This window comes from Gymnoscopelus microlampas (assembly GCF_963454915.1).
Source record: "Gymnoscopelus microlampas genome assembly, chromosome: 23".
Taxonomy (NCBI): Eukaryota; Metazoa; Chordata; class Actinopteri; order Myctophiformes; family Myctophidae; genus Gymnoscopelus; species Gymnoscopelus microlampas.
Window position 1 is genome coordinate 2,339,497 of NC_139960.1, and position 17,374 is coordinate 2,356,870.

General features: G+C 42.5%; 1 protein-coding gene across 3 annotated transcripts in view; it reads right to left on the reverse strand.

The window, feature by feature from the left end:
- The window catches only part of tbc1d22a (TBC1 domain family, member 22a), a 197,461-nt gene that overhangs the window by 162,729 nt on the left and 17,358 nt on the right, over window positions 1-17,374 (reverse strand). For all 3 annotated transcript variants that reach the window (XR_014600235.1, XM_084050060.1, XM_084050061.1), the window contains exons 3-5: window positions 11,468-11,669; window positions 5,676-5,955; window positions 1-146 (exon numbers count right to left, since the gene is read on the reverse strand). The exon at window positions 1-146 is cut by the window's left edge and continues 31 nt beyond it. Coding sequence is in view for 2 of the 3 variants with exons in the window: in XM_084050060.1 (XP_083906186.1) it covers window positions 1-146; window positions 5,676-5,955; window positions 11,468-11,669 (628 nt within the window). In the remaining variant the exon portion in view is untranslated. The remainder of the gene's footprint in view (window positions 147-5,675; window positions 5,956-11,467; window positions 11,670-17,374) is intronic.

Sequence of the window (17,374 nt, forward strand, 5' to 3'; positions counted from 1 at the left end):
TCTGAACTTGTCGAGGCGGGAGGCCTCTCTCTCCGTCAGGACGGGCGTGCCCGACGTGTTCTGGTCGGCCATGCGGGCCACCAGCGGGATGGTGGGCCGGTGGGGCAGAGAACGCTGTCTGTAGAGGGAGGCACGCTCACCCAAATCTGGGGGGGGGGACAGGTATACACACAGAGAGAGAGACGAGAGAGGGTTAACAACCCTTTAAGACCTGGAACTGTGTCATTTTTAGATTTGAGCTAAAAAGCATTATTTTACACTTTGGGCTATTCAAAAATAGCAGATCTACAAGCTCGTAGCTCGGCACCGAGTGCCGCGCTACGAGCTTGTAGATCTGCTATTTTTGAAAAATCTTGAAAATGTGTGCAAATCTTGGAACATATATATTTCTAAAGCGAACATTTTTAACTCAAATCTTTGCTTCTGGGGGGTCCCTGGAACAAAATATATTGATGGGGGTCGGCGGCTAAATATGTATCATTTTGGGGGTCCTTCACATGAAAAAGATTGAGCACCACTGATATAGAAACATAGGTTTTTAAGAATACTTGTTGAGATTTAGGAGACATGTAGAATCGGCTTCAGGTCTCAATGGGTTAATGTATATACTTTTTTCACGAGAGCAAATATAAAACGGGGCAAAGCGTTCTTGCTGCTGTTTTATTTGCACTTTGTGAAAATGAAAATAAAAAAATCATTAAAGCCAGTAAGGAGAGCTTCTTTTTGTTTCTGTGGCAGAGGAGGCCTATTGGGAGGGATTTTAAAACATAATCCATTTTTGTGACTTATTTAATTAACACATCGGGTGCCAAACACGGTCTGAACAGTGTTTTCACAGAGTAGCGCTTCGGTGCCGAACGCGGTCTGAACCGTGTTTTCAGTGTTTTAGTTTTTTTCGGGTTTTTTTCCACACGGGAGGGGCTGGAGCAGCTCTGGAATCACCCACGGTGATTCTGAGAAGGAAAGGACAGATGGAACACCGTGCCAAAAAACATGGCTCCCATCCGCTTCCGTTCTATCTCCTTCTCTAAAACCCCTATAACTCCCAAACTTTTTACGCTGGGGAAAAACGACTCATTGTGTATGCGCGATCGCTGCGCCATCGTTACTCGCGTGAGAGATGTTATCGTTCCAGGCGTTAGCCAGGACCATCGTGCAAAACGAACGCATGCTTTGTTTCACATGGATTTCTCGTCTTGGGAGTCGACAGTTTAAACAGCGCCGCGCAGCTTAACCCATTAAGACCTGAGGCCGCGTCTAAAAAAATCAAAATCCTAACAATTTTTCGGAAAAAAATATAAAAAAAAAAATTTCACGATTTTTCAAAAATAGCAGATATACAAGCTCCTAGCGCGGCACTCGGTGCCGCGCTAGGAGCTTGTAGATCTGCTATTTTTGAATAGCCAAAGACATCTAAAGTGACACAGATGCATTCCAGGTATAAATGGGTTAACGGTGAGATTTCTGCCACCGAACGTAATATGTTATTATAAAATTCTGGCACCCAATGTGTTAACTTCTGTGTAGCGCTACACAAACGAACAAACACATTAACTTTTTTTTCTTTGTTTCAGAACAGAGAGAAAGTTCGTTCAAGAATAGTGCATGGAACGCTACGGAATAACTGAATATGGGAAGGAGTGACACCAGGTTTTCAACGTGGGGTCCAGAGACCGCCAAGGGTCCTTGAAGCGGTCCCCCAGCTAAATTAAGCACAAAACGGACCCCCGGGTCTGTAACTTGAGAGTGTACACATTTGTACACTCTTAAGAGTTAAATGAACACTGAGGATTTTACAGTGTAGATTGGAGTCCCAGAGATATATTTTTAGCGGCGCTAGCCGCTCTATACCTAAAGGTATAGAGCGGATCCTGCTCTATACCTGACTTTGTCCGTGTTCACCGTCAACGTTCTGATTGGTCAGGTGCGTCAACAAAGTGATTGGTCAAGCTTCACGCGACACGTGGCTATAAACACATTATAAACACATATCGATGACAAAATGTATCAAAGGCGCCGCTACCTTCACACGGGGTGTGATTTTTTTTTTATCAAAACGGGGGTCAGTGGCTTAATGTATATCAAACTGCCGGCCCTTGAAATTAAAAAGGTTAAGAATCACTGTCCCAGATGACTGCTGGAGCCTGGTAGCGGTCCCCTGGACACCGCCTCTGTGTGCGATAGCAACGCAACCAACGCAGTCCTAATGAAAGCCTGGCTGAGTGTCATTATCTAATAAGACTAGCCTCTCCTACAGACATCTGAGCAGAGGAGAGCAGAGCAGAGCAGAGGAGAGGAGAGGAGGATATCTGTGGATCTGGAGATAACGTGGCACGGGTACACTATAGCTATAGTCAACCTTCTTTATGAAGATAACAAGGACCTGCCCGAGGGCTCAGTTCTGTCTGCATTATCTGAAAGCAACAACAACAACATGCAGAAAGACACGCACACATGTCATGCACACTCTGCTCTCAGGCATACACAGTGACATCGTGTTTATTCAACTATGAGTGTACACATGTAACACCAATGGACACATGGTGTACATTTGGTAATATCTGCAGTTTCATTCACATCAAACTGTTTTTCTTGTGTCTGGTAACGGTTAAAGGTAGGGTAAGTGATTTGCAATTATTCAAATAATTGCAAAATTGGTCTATGTTCAGATTCAGATCATTTCCAATTTTATCCAATCAGGACAGGGAACTCAATCAGGATATAGATTAAACAAGTGACATTGGAAGTGATGACACTAAGAAATGAGCAGGCAAAATTGGAACTGGAACACTATAAGAATGAAGATTAAAAATGGGTACTTTCTCCTGATTGGCTGAGGTTTTGACACCTACCAAAAAATGTATTTTCTGTTTATTAAAGAGCTGGAGAGACGGGGAGACTCCTGTTACTGAACAAACACTCTATAGCAATGATTACTTTCAGAATATAGTGTTTTAACCTTTTAACAAAATACTTTTTGTTTTAACCGAAAAATAGCACTTACCCTACCTTTAAGTAACATAATTGGTTTTGTAATGTTATGCAGCAGCAGAATCCGCTTTGTAATGAAATTTGTAACGAAATCGTCATATGTTGACGATTTCGTCAACAAATAAAAACTAGACTAAAATGTTAAGGAGGGGCTAATGGAGAAGAGATCCAGTAGAACTACTCAGGTGGTGCGCTCTGAAAATAGCAGATCTACAAGCTCACAACGCGTCGTTGTGAGCTTGTAGATCGGCTATTTTCAGCATGCAACCAAAGTGTAAAATCAGCCGTTACGACGGCATCAAGGCACCGCCAACATACAATTTAGTCGACTAAATCAACTGTAGATTTAGTCGACTAAAATCTTATGATATTTACTTATAATAAATAATAATTGCATCAGGCTCTTATGTAATAATTGCGACAGGCTAGTGTTGATTTTGACAGCAAATTTGTATTAAGTATTAGTCATAGTCTTTTGAATCAAATGCCATTTAGTTTTAGTCATATTTTAGTCACCTGAAAAGATTTAGTTTTATTGTAGTTTTAGTCGACTAAATATCATAAGATTATAGTCGACTAAGTAGACCGAACATCCTGTCGCGTAATGGCTGATTTTACACTTGGTTGCATGCTCAAAATAGCCGATCTACAAGCTCACAACGCGTCGCAGCGCGACGCGTTGTGAGCTTGTAGATCTGCTATTTTCAGAGCGCAACACCCGAGTGCAACCAAACATAAAATGACTTGTCTTTTAGTTCTACTGGATCTCTTCTCCACTAGATCCCTCACTAACATTTTAGTCTAGTTTCTATTTGTTGAAGAAATTGTCAATATATTTAGTCTTAGTTTTAGTCATCGTAGCTTAGTCTTTATTTAGTTTTTATTTAGTTTTTATTTAGTTTTCGTCAGTGAAAAAAAGGTAGTCGACCAACCTTTTTCGTCATAGTTTTGGTAGACTAAATCAACACTGTGACAGGCCTGCATGTAATAAGGATAGAAAAAAATGACACCCTGTGTGAAGCGAGTGGTGCCTTTGAAGAGCCCCGTATTGACTAGAGTTGCACCGATACCGATATGACTTATTTCACGTATCGGATATCGGACATGACATAACCGATACACGTTCCGATAAAAAAAAGTTTAAAAAAAATAAAATAAAAAAGTTTTTAAAAAAAGGCTCTGGTTTATAAATATATATAATACAATCACGCAATTGTAAGACCATAACCAAACGTTTTAGCAAATTACTATTAGATTAAACGATCCAGCAAACTTTTTTTTTTTCTTTTTTTCTACTGTTATTGTACTTTAAAATATTCAGTAATAAATGTCTTTAATTGAAAGGTAATGCATTTTTTTTTGTATTTAAAGTTTTACTTGGATATCGGCATATATATCGGATATCGAAAAATATCCTAATTGATATATCGGATCGGATCGGAATTGAAAAAACCTGTATCGGTGCATCTCTAGTATTGACCCCCGTATTGATGTTGTCATCAACGTTTGTGGACAGACATAGAAAACAGACATAGAAAATGTGCTCCTCGGAGCACAAGTCTCCGCCAGCAGACCCGTGCTATTTTAACCAAAGGAAATCACTTACCCTATCTTTAACCATAGCTTTCTAGAAATGTTCTGATTCTTAGATTAGAACATCTAAGGATTAGAACATGTTAGCTTGGCTAAACATGTTCAATCAGCCAAGCTAACATGTCCAATGTTAGCTGGGCTGATGGCACTGATGTCACTTCGAAACATGTAAACAATGTTTCAAAGTGACACGCCTATTTATAGGTCTCTATTTCGTCATGCGTCTTGCTCAAAGCACACCCTTTCAACATATTGTCACGTGTCACGTGATGCTTGACCAATGTTAGCTGGGTGGACACACGGACATACATACATGATACATACATACATACGGACACACGGACAAAGCCAGATATAGGAGTGGTTGCCTTCGGCACCTCTCAAAAAATAACAAGAATGACCAAAGTCATAATAAAGCCGCATGCGGCAGGCTTTTTTTGCCCCAATCTTTTCATAGACCTGATTACTTGTTTTTTGGATTGCTTGTTTCTCTCGCCAAACCTGGCAACAACATAGCGTCGCAGATTAACGCTCTAATGTTTTTTATATAAGCGGTGGCAACATTTTGTGACACCACACGGGTCTTCCCAACAATAGCTAAGATTGAAGTCAGTGTGAACATGGGCAAATAATAACTTAATAGCCAAACTAGGTCTAATGAAGCACGCTAGCATTTAGGCTAACCCTCCGGCCTGACGTGTAACTCTGTGCGTTGCCTTGTTGTGATGTGTGTTCGTCCATGCTGGCCCCTAATGTGGTCTGCTTCCGGGTGGATCAACCTAACTAACAATGAGGATCGTTCTGATTGGATCCCTTCCCAACTAGTCCCACAAAAAGAGTAATTCTGATTGGATCTCTTCTCCATTCGTCCCGCCCTAACATTTTCGTCTAATTCGTTCCTAACGTGTCCATTACATTTTCGTCTCCCCATTGGCTTAAAAGAGGGGCTTAAAAGGGGGGAAGTGTGAAGGACAGCCAATGACACTTAGGTGTCACTAAATGTCACTCGGGTGTCGACTAGGACTAGTGCTGTTTATAGAGCCGCGCTGCTTTCAGCATACGGCTAATAATACGGCGATGTCGCTGCTGACCTTTAGGCGAGCCGATGGGAGCGTCGCTGTGGGACTTCACCATGTGGCCGTCGCCCGGCTGGCCGGGGTCGTCGGACGCAAACGACACGTCGGGGCAGCTCGTCTGCCCCTCCTCCCTCCCTCTGTCCTCCGTCTCTTCCTCCTCCTCTTCGTCTTCCTCCTCTTCCTCTTCCTCCGCATCCTCCTCCTCCTCCTCCTCCTCCTCCTCCTCCCTCTGCTGGGGGTCCATCAGGTGGTCCAGTCTCTGTCTCTCCTGCTGTTTGCTGTGGTTCTCTATGACCTGCGGAGCGGGAAACCAGAATCCCACTGACTAAAGCGGTTTTCATGCCAGGGAGGGACCCCCAAAATGATATGTATCTGGCCGCGGACCCCCATCTGAAAATATGTTGTTCCAGGGACCCCCCAGAAGCAAAGATTTGAGTTACAAATGTTCGCTTTAAAGAATATATATATTCAAAGATTTGCAAACATTTTCAAGATATTTCAAAAATAGCAGATCTACAAGCTCATAGCGCGGCACTCGGTGCCGCGCTATGAGCTTGTAGATCTGCTATTTTTGAATAGCCAAAGTATAAAAAGGTCATAATTATTCTGATGCTATATTTACACATTTTTCTGGGTAAATAAAAACGTTACTTTTCAGGATTCCAATTCAAAACTAGCCCAGAAAAATCTGGATTCCAATTCAAAAGTAGCAAAAATAGCAGATCTACAAGCTCAAAAGTGCGACGTGTTTTGAGCTTGTAGATCGGCTATTTTTGCTACTTTTGTGTGACATAGAATGGCCCGACCGTATATGCAACGTGGCCCTCTGGAGTGAGTGTGGAAATATAGTGGCCCTCTATATCATCAAGGTTGCATCACCCCTGGAAAAAAGGCTCTTTTCGGACCCCAAACTTTCCAGAACCGGTGAAGTTCTGCCTTTTTGTTTGCTTGTTTGTTTGTTTGTTTATGTTGCCGTTATAACCAGAACCTTTCCCTGAAGGGGGCGACATGTAAGAAAATGTGTTTAACACATTGAGTGCCAGGAGTGTTTTAACTCATTCACTGCCAGAATTATTTCTGGCGCGTTTGAACACTGCCATATTTTTCATTGAAAAAAAAAAAGTACTCAGGAGCCGAGATACAGAATTTTAAAGTTTTAAGTTAACAAGGAAGTGGATGGGAGTCTATATCTTCGAAAAATCATATCTCCTTGGTCTTTGGGTCAAAAAAAAAAAAAAAAATCTAAAAAAAAAAAAAAAAAAAAAAAAAAAAAAAAAAAAAAATCATTTTTTTTTTTTTTTTAAAAGTCGTTTTAGTCGTTCTAGGCAGGCATGGCTTATGGACAGAAGTCGTTTTAGTCGTTCTAGGCAGGGAATGAGTTAAAAAAGTGTACGTTGAGTGCCTGGATTTTTAACCATTTTTGAACCTTTTTCAAGTAGTCACAAAATATTTTCAGTGATCACCGTCCTCACGGTGATCACCTCATTACACAGATAGAGGTCTCGTACAATCGGGAGAAAAATATTAAAAACATTCGGTAATCCGTTCCATAGTTGCAGCCAGTTGAAAATAGTCGAAAATACATAGTAAAAACAAAAAGTACACAGGAGCCGAGATACAGGCTTTTGAAGTCATAAGTTAACCAGGAAGTGAATTGGAGTCTAAATCTTCGTAAAATGATATCTCCTGGTGCTCATATTTTTTTCCAAAAAAGGCCATAACCGTTTTTGGCACACCTCGTTTGGATTATGAAAAACGGTCCGGTCTTTTAGATGGCTGTAGAAGCCACAACGGGGACCCGGATGTAAACAAAAAAGATGTCCGGGCGATGGGGTAGGGACCCGTCTATCGACTGGAACGATAACATTTCAACCGCGATCCGCCATTTTAGAGCGATGGCCCGTGGAAAAAGGCTGGTTTTCACCAACAACAAAAAAGATGTGTTTCAGAGCTATGATCATTGGGGCGGACGGGCATCACGTTTTTTTGGGGATGACGTCACATCCGTCCATATCTTTTTTTTACAGGGTCCTAGGATCATTCCTAAGTTGCGTTAGAGCGCCCTCTTGTGGAATGTGGAAAACATTTGTTTTTGATGAAAAAAACAAAGCTTATGGCACTCGACCGGTTGTATTTGTAAAAAACGGAGATCTACGTTTTTGACACTCAAGTTCTGAGCTTGTAGATCTGCTATTTTCGCTACTTAACACATTGGGTGCCAAAACCGTATATATACTTCTTTTCAATTACAACCATGGAGTGCCAAAACCGTATATATACTGTTTTTGAAAAAAAAAAAAAAAACATTTTTTTTTCCTCCATAGCAACAGGAGATATCATTTTTCGAAGTTTTAGACTCCCATCCACTTCCTGGTTAACTTATGACTTCAAAAGCCTGTATCTCGGCTCCTGTGTACTTTTTTTTTTACAATGTATTTTGACTATTTTTGACTATTTTCAACTGGCTGCAACTATGGAACGGATTTCCGAATGTTTTAAATTTTTTTCCCCCGATTGTACGAGACCTCTATATAATGAATGGATGCTTTTTTTTTACATGGATTTGCTCGTCGTGGATTCTAGAGCTTTAAACAGTTACAGCGCAGTCAATGGGGAGAATGCTGGCACCCAACGTAAGTTGTTATGAAAAAATGCTGGCACCCCATTAAGTATTAAGTTCTGAGTTCTGGGTTAGTGCTACCCCCCACTTAGGTTCTGAGAAGCTGATCTGAAACAGTCGTAGCTGTCACTTAGCTCTGGTAGTCGAAAAGAGCCGTAACCCATTAAGACCTGGCTGGGACGCATCTGTGTCATTTTTTGATTTGAGCTAAAAAAAACAACATTATTTTACACTTTGGGCTATTCATAAATAGCAGATATACAAGCTCATAGCGCGGCACCGAGTGCCGTGCTACGAGCTTGTAGATCTGCTATTTTTGAAAAATCACGAAGATTTGTCCAAATCTTTGAATATATATATATTGTTAAAGAGAACATTTGTAACTCAAATCTTTGCTCCTGGGGGGTCCCTGGAACAAAATATTTTGAGATGGAGGGGTCCGTGGCCAAATACAAGTCATTTTGGGGGTCCTTGACATGAAAAAGTTTGAACACCACTGACATAGAAACACAAGTTTTTTTTCAATGGATTTAGAAGACATTTCGTAGAATCGGAACCCGGCTCAGGCCCTAATGGGTTAAAGAAAGCTGACAGTGCCACTGCGTCTGTTATGAAGGGTCTCTGTACTCTTTAACTGCTTTTGGAAAGACAGGAATTACAGAGCCTACAGCTCTGCTGTCACGCAACAGTCAGGAGATGCTACGTTTGAAGCTCTTATCTTTGAGAGAGCTCTCTTTGGAGTTTGGAGAGAGGATCACTGAACTGAGGAGGGATCGGTGGGTAGAACGTATTCCTACTGAAATGGTCACACTCAGGATTAGGGATGGGTATCTTTAGGATTTTTACGAGTCCGGTTCCGGTTCTGCTTATCGGATCCGGTTCCTATCGGTTCCATATTTCGGTTCCAAAAAGATAAAAAAAATAAGAGGTCAAATGTTTATTTAATAGAGATGCACCGAATGGAAAAATCTTGGCCGAAACCGAAAACCGAATAGCCGGAAATTAATAATTAAAAAATATATATATACATTTTTTTAAAGTTTTTTTTGTACCATTGCTGTCATGGCTGTGCCTCTGTTGTAGAGCAACTTGATTTGATTATGGCAAAACTTATCATCATAACTATAATGGGTCCATATTGAGATCAGTTATTTAAAACATATTTATTTATTGTGTAGAATTATTGATTTACTATTGTGTAGTAATAAAATACAATATGCCTCAGAACATTACCCTGCCATATTCAAGACATTAAAACAAATATTGAATAGCCTAGCAAAAGGCATTATAATGTCTGCAGTTGCATTATTGCACACACAGACAAAATGCATTAATAATATTAGGTCTGCCATTCCTTCTTTTGAATTAGTCACTTTCAGTTTCATTTTTGCAAGACACGCACGCACGCGCGCGCTGCGCGCGCGCACACACACACACACACACACACACACACACACACACACACACACACACACACACACACACACACACACACACACACACACACACACACACACACACACACACACACACACACACACACACACACACACACACACACACACACACACACACACACAATCAAACAGAAGCGTTCACAGCTGGTGTTAATTCTTTTCCCCTGCGCGAGCTCATTCCAACTACCGGTAATGTTACACCCTCTGACATGTGGATTCTAGTTTTCCAGATGACAACAGCAAATCTTGGTTACAAAGTTTGCAGGGCAGGTTATTCCTTCTCTTACTACTTCAGTTGAGACAGTGGTGAGTGAGAGGAGGGGGGTACGAGGAGTAATGAGGCTGGGCTGAGTGCGCCCGGAGAGAAGAAGCAGCTCCACTCCTCCAAACAGAGAGACGCTACTGATGTATACATCTCCATACAACAGTGTTTTACCGGATTTGACTTCTAAACGCCTTTGTTTAAACGGCTTTTAGCGCGTCTAGGAACCGATATGCAGAACTGAAATTACATATTTTTTATGGGTACCCGCCGGTACCGACCATTTCTTTATCGGTTCCTACTTGGAACGGTATTTCGGTACCCAACCCTACTCAGGATGTAACCATCTGTATCTAAGTAACTGTTACTGATATAGAGGGGTGCAACAGTAAATCGAACTAATCGATTTAACCGATCTACAAGCTCACAATGCGTTCCGTCGTGATGCGTTGTGGGCTTGTCGATGGAATATTTTAACAATGTGTTTGCACCACACCGTTGTGTGACGAAGTATAAGTGGGTAATCATTCATATCATTGATATACAATTTTGAAAACGTATTCTCGATTATCCTCCTATAATCCTCCTATCCTGTTAAACATTAGTTAAACAAGAAGTGAATGGAGCAGAACATCTTCAAATCATCATATCTTGGGTTCTGAACATTTATTATTATTATTTTTATTTATATATTTTTTTTATTTTTTCAATGAATTGTTAATTAATTAATTAATTAATTTGATTTAATCGGATAATTTCTTAACGGTAGTTAACCCATTGAGAAATGAAGCCGATTCTACATGTCTCCTAAATCTCAACAGTTTGCTGAAAAACGTATGTTTCTATATCAGTGGTGCTCAAACTTTTTCCTGTCAAGGACCCCCACAATTATATGTATTTGGCCGCCGACCCCCATCAAATAAAAAATCTCCAGGGACCCCCAGAAGCAAAGATTTGAGTTAAAAATGTTCGCTTTAAAAATATATATATTCAAAGATTTGCACAAATTTTCACGATTTTTCAAAAATAGCAGATCTACAAGCTCGTAGCGCGGCACTCGGTGCCGCGCTATGAGCTTGTAGATCTGCTATTTTTGAATAGCCCAAAGTGTAAAATAAAGCTTTTTAGCTCAAATCTAACAATGACACAGAGGCAGGTCTCAATGGGTTAATCGAAAATCGATTAATTGTGAACATCCCTAAGAGCAATTGATCTGAATTTGCACACAGAGCCATTGACCAATTACCATGCGCACGGAACAGCAACGCCCGTTTTTCGCTTTCCCCAAAATGTCAGCTTGTTTATTAGTGTTTTTTTGTGTTCGCTGGCTCCCGGGGTTGCCAGATCATGTGCGCATATCCCCCCCCACGGGCATGGTCTAGTAGTTTAGTTCATTGTAAAAGTAATAAAGAGATCATTGCAGGCAGCCCTACAGCTAGCTGTGAGCGTGGGGGTCATTCCGTCACACCTTATTGGCCGTCTCCATGACGACCTCGATGTTGAGGTTCTGCGCCGCCATGGCCAGCAGCTCGTCGTCGTCGTCGCCGACGTCCCAGGCGTCGCTGGTGATGCTCTCGAACTCCTGGAAGGTGGTGGCCTTCTTGGGTTTGCCCGGCGCGGTGGAGGAGGCCGCCGGGGGAGGAGGAGGCTTGTTACCCGCTTTGATCAGGCTGGATGAGAGAGAGAGAGAGACAGAGAGAGAGAGAGAGAGAGGGGGTGGTGGGGGGGTGTAAGAGGAGGAGAGGATGGATGAGGGATGGAGGAGGAGGAGAAGAAGGGGCGAAAGAGAAAGAGGAGGGAATTACTGCGACACTGTGCGTCAAAGACCACAGACAGACAGACGTTTGACAATTACACATCAATAGAGTTTCTCTAGAACCGTCTGTAGCCTCTGCCAGTCTTTTCTAAGCTAGTACTTAGAAAAAAAGTTATTGTCTCCGCCAGGCCGAAGGCATGGCGAGAGAGTATGTTTTACCCTCCGTCCGTCCGTGTGTCCGTTTCACATGGGCCTGTTATAGCGCCACCAGGAGGCCGATTTGTGCAAAACCCATTTTTTCCCATTACTCCTACAGTTTTTAACCAAACGTCATGCAAATCGGTACACAGTATCTCTATAGTCATGTGATCAACCCTGATCTGTCCGATTTCCCATATTCCATCCTCATTGGTTAAGGTTGCCATCCAAAGTTTGCAGGATTGGTCCGTTTTGAACAAACTGCCTCAAACCATGAACGCAGCTTGCGATTTCCGTGAAATTTCACACGCACGTTCCCACTAGGCCGAGGAAGAAAATTTTCACATTGGCCTGTTATAGCGCCACCAGCAGGTCTAATTTAGCAAAACACATTTTTGGAACAAAATGCCTCAAATCATGAATGCTGTGTCTGATTGCCGTGAAAGGGACCATTTTCAAATTGGCCTATTATAGCGCCACCAGGAGGCCAGAATAACATACCTGACCTGGCGGAGACCTGTGTGAATGGAAGTGAATGGAGCAGCAACTTTTTGGAAAATGTTATCTCGTGGTTCTTTGTGACGAACAGAAAAACGGAAAAACCCCAAAAATAAAAAAAACATTTTAGAATTATGTTTTTCTTGGCTTATTTTTGCTGTTGAAATCCCCATTGGGGAATCTTAGTCATACAAGAACTGTGTTCCAAACATAAACACACCACCACCCCGGCATTTCTGTCAGGGGGGTGGCTCTGCATCGTTTATGATATTCATTCATATTTGATACAGCCTGTTTCTGTCGAAGATATGATTAATTCTGCCTTAAAAGTTTTAAGAACTACACTTCCACGTTTCTAGTGTTTATATTGTGTTACTCTTTGGGTAAATGTGTACATTTACACCTTCAGTCGGTGCTTCATATCCATATATGAGTAAAAACGCCAGGGTGGTGTGTTTATGTTTGGAACACAGTTCTTATATGAGGCGGTCTAAAATTCCCCAATGGGGATTTCAACACAACAAAATAAAGCCACGAACCAGCGGTGAACAGCGCCCTCTAGCGGCAGTGACGTCAGGATTTCAGTGCTCAATTGAACGAATTGATTTAATTGATAATATATATTTTTAGCGGCGCTAGCCGCTCTATACCTTTAGGTATAGAGCGGATCCTGCTCTATACCTGACTTTGTCCGTGTTCACCGTCAACGTTCCGATTGGTCAGACCCGTCAACGTTCGATGACAAAATGTATCAAAGGCGCCGCTACCTTCACACAGGGTGTGATTTTTTTTATTATTGAATGGAACAAAAGTGAGCTAAGCGATGGAATAATAGCAAAGAAAAGAATCAAACGTTGCAGCTCTATCCGGACAGACAGAGATGTTACACATCACCAACATTCATCCCTAGAAGATATGTTTCATCTGCACACAGTCAGTGTGCCTTTTTTTTTTTACTGACAAAGAAAAGTGGAGGAGATGAAACGCCAGAAGAGTCAGTGCCTTTTCAGTCCAGTTCTCCACTTCAAAAACAGATCGATGGATGGGACTAATGTAAAAATAAACCAGAAAATGTGCTCCTCGGACCACAAGTCTCCGCCAGCAGACTTGTGTTGGGAATGTTGGGAATGTTCTAATTCTTATATGTTCTAATTCTTACAAAAAATAGAACATGTTACTGTGTCATAGTAACATGACACACTGTCTGTATAAGTGTCCTATCCGTCCTGTCTGTATAAGTGTCCTATCCGTCCTGTCTGTATAAGTGTCCTATCCGTCCTGTCTGTATAAGTGTCCTATCCGTCCTGTCTGTGTAAGTGTCCTATCCGTCCTGTCTGTGTAAGTGTCCTATCCGTCCTGTCTGTGTAAGTGTCCTATCCGTCCTGTCTGTGTAAGTGTCCTATCCGTCCTGTCTGTGTAAGTGTCCTATCCGTCCTGTCTGTGTAAGTGTCCTATCCGTCCTGTCTGTGTAAGTGTCCTATCCGTCCTGTCTGTGTAAGTGTCCTATCCGTCTGTCAGAAAGGCGACATGTAACCACTAAATGTTAGCTTGGCTGATGGCACTGATGTCACTTCGGAACGTGCACCGCAGCGCTCCGAAGTGACACATATATTTATAGGCCGCTATACGTCATGCGTCTCACTAGCCAATCAGAGCACACTCTTTCAACGTATTGTCACGTGTCACGTGAGGCTTGACCAATGTTAGCTTGGCCGAGGGGGGGGGGGGGGACGGAAAGTGAAAACATAGTCTCCTGGCGGAGACAATAAATAGCAGGTTTCTGACATCTAACTAAAAAGACAGCTTTTTTCAGCAGGCTGTTTTCTCTCCTTTGTGCAGCGAGGGCTCTTCGACTTCACGCTGGGATCCAGAGACACTATGAAAGGAAATGCAATTAAACTCAACTCAGTTCCTCTTCTGTAGTGAGAGAGAGAGAGAGAGAGAGAGGGGTTTGAGCAGAGGGAATAGATAGAGAATTGTGTTGCACTGTTTTTGTTTTGTTACGTTCCTTCACAAAGAAAAGGGTTAACGTGACAAAAAGACAGAGAGGCAAGTTCATGTTATTAGCCCTCTTGTTTCAAAACTTCAATGAAAGGGAAGAGTGCGGGGAAAGAAAATGAAAGAACATTTTAATTTAATTCTCTGTGGAAATCCACCATTAACCCGTTTAGACCTGGAACGCATCTGTGTCATTTTAGATTTCTTTGGCTATTCAAAAATAGCAGATCTACAAGCTCATAGCGCGGCACCGAGTGCCGCGCTATGAGCTTGTAGATCTGCTATTTTTGAAAAAAATGGTGGGAAAATATTGTCAATATTTTTTTCAAAAAACTGTTAGGATTTAGAAAACATTTTTAAAATCGGGGCCTCAGGTCTTAATGGGTTAAATATTGATTGGCATAAATAATAGGATCACTGCTAAATTGGCTGATATTGTGCTTCTCTGTGTTGTTTGTGCGTGTGCGCGCGTGTGTGTGTGTGTGTGTGTGTGTGTGTGTGTGTGTGTGTGTGTGTGTGTGTGTGTGTGTGTGTGTGTGTGTGTGTGTGTGTGTGTGTGTGTGTGTGTGTGTGTGTGTGTGTGTGTGTGTGTGTGGAAGAGAGAGAGGAGATTGCCCTCGGCAGATTAGGTCTGGCCCCTCTCAATAGAGATGGGATTTCTCTCCCTCCGAAGTTGTGAGGGACCAATCAGAGCCCAGTATGCAAATATGGGGGGGGGGGGGTTTATCACCGGAAGCATTTTTTTTAAATTCGCCCCTCAGAAATGCAGGTTCCACACAGACATTCCAGACTAATATCTACACAGTGATATTAGTCTAGGTAGCATTAGCCAGGCTAGCACTACCGTAATGCTCCTGTTGCAGTAGCAATGTTCAGGGGTTCTCCAACTTTTCCAAGCCAAGAACCTAAACATACCTCTACATGAAACAACATAGTAGATCTACAAGCTCACAATGGGCACTACCTTCCATCTGCCAACCTAGGGAGGCCAGGGCCAAGCTCATGCCTCCTTCAATGCATGAGAGCCAACTGAGTCACCTGACAGGGGAGAGGTTCCCTGGTTGGACGTAGCGCGTGGAAGGAACACGTTATTCCAACCAGTTCCTTTCCCCTCCATCAGGCGCCCCGGCTGACCAGGGGGAGGCAGTATAGAGACCAGGATTACTGCATATTTTTTGTGAGGGTACCTACTACCCTAGGAGACACGGGGAGAACATGCAAACTCCACACAGAGTAGGCCCTTTCACCAACCCCACCTAGGGTATGGGCGCTGATGACGCGGAGGAGAAGACACGCCCCCCCAGCGACTACAGCGTCCCCAGCGGGAATCGAACCCAGGACCTTCTAGCTGTGAGGCGACAGCGCTACCGACAGCGCCACCGTGCCCCTTAGATCGAAGTGGTTAAAGAAACGTGCACGATCATCTTATAAAATGATATAACTTATATTTGTTTTAATTATTCATTCATTTTCCTCGTTCCCACTTGGCCTCCCTGTGGGCCACAGAACCCCATTTCAAAACCTGTGTTCTAGAGCATTGGTTCTCAAAGTGGGGTCCGAGGACCCCCAGGGGTACTTGAGGGGGTTCCAGGGGGTCCCCAGCTAAATGATGGATAGGAACCAAATGGACCCTTATGGGTCTGTAACTCTGAGAGTGTAACGGGTCCATTTGGTTCCATTTGTACACTCTCAGAGTTACATTAACATTGATTTTACAATATGAATTGGGGTCCCAGAGGTATAAATGCCATTACATGGGGGTCCGTAGCCCTAATGCATGTCAAACTGGGGGTCCTTGAAATTAAAATGGTTGAGAATCACTGCTAGAGAGCCGTAAAAATCTTCTCTTATGGGGGTCCCTGGCTTATATTTTCAAATGGGGGTCCGTGGGGTAATAAGTGTCAATTTGGGGGTCCTTGACATGAAAAAGTTTGAGAACCACTGTTCTAGAGCAAAGCTATCCGAGAACAATGGAGAATGTTACAGCACCAATGGAGGGGCCAACTATATCAGGGGTGATGCAACTTTGATGATGCAGAGGGCCAATATATTTCCACACTCACTCCAGAGGAACACATTGCACATACTGACGGACAGACACCTCTTATCTTCGTATTCATAGTAAATAAATGCCGTACTTCGCCATTCTATGTCACACAAAAGTAGCAAAAATAGCAGATCTACAAGCTCAAAACGTGTCGCACTGCGACGCGACTCACTGCGACTCAAAACGTGTCGCACTGCGACCCTAACCCTAACCCTATTTTTGAATTGGAATCCTGAAAAGTAACATTTTTCTTTCATTTCAAATGCATTTAGTTAACTTTATGAACTCAAATACAAATACATGATTGGACATAAAAAAGACGGGTCATGTTTGGAAATGTAAACAGCTGAAATCAATAAAATATCAGTATTGTGATATTAACCTGTGGGCCGCATTAAGTGAAGGTGGGGGGGCGCATGTGGCCCCCGGGCCGCCAGTTGCCCATGTATGAATGGCTCATTCATTCATCAATGGCCTGGCTCACATTTTCAGGTAGCATAATATTCAATGAAAAGTCAAGACAGCCGGGCAAAGTACAGTCATCCATCATACCGGGGGGGGGGGTGCACGGGTCTCCAATGATGAGAGTCATCAGACAATGAAGTGTTGCAATAGCAGGATTTGTAGTGGATCCCCCCAGGGGTAATTACTTCTCGGCATTAAGCCATTAAGACCGGGATACAGCATCTGTGTCACTTTAGATGTCTTTGGCTATTCAAAAATAGCAGATATACAAGCCGCGCTACGAGCTTGTAGATCTGCTTTTTTTTTTTAACCGTTTAACCGCAAATATTTAGTTTGAATATGTACATATATTTTTTTAAGCTAACACTTTTCTTTATTCTTTTAAACGCATGTTGCTAGATATCAGTCAGTGG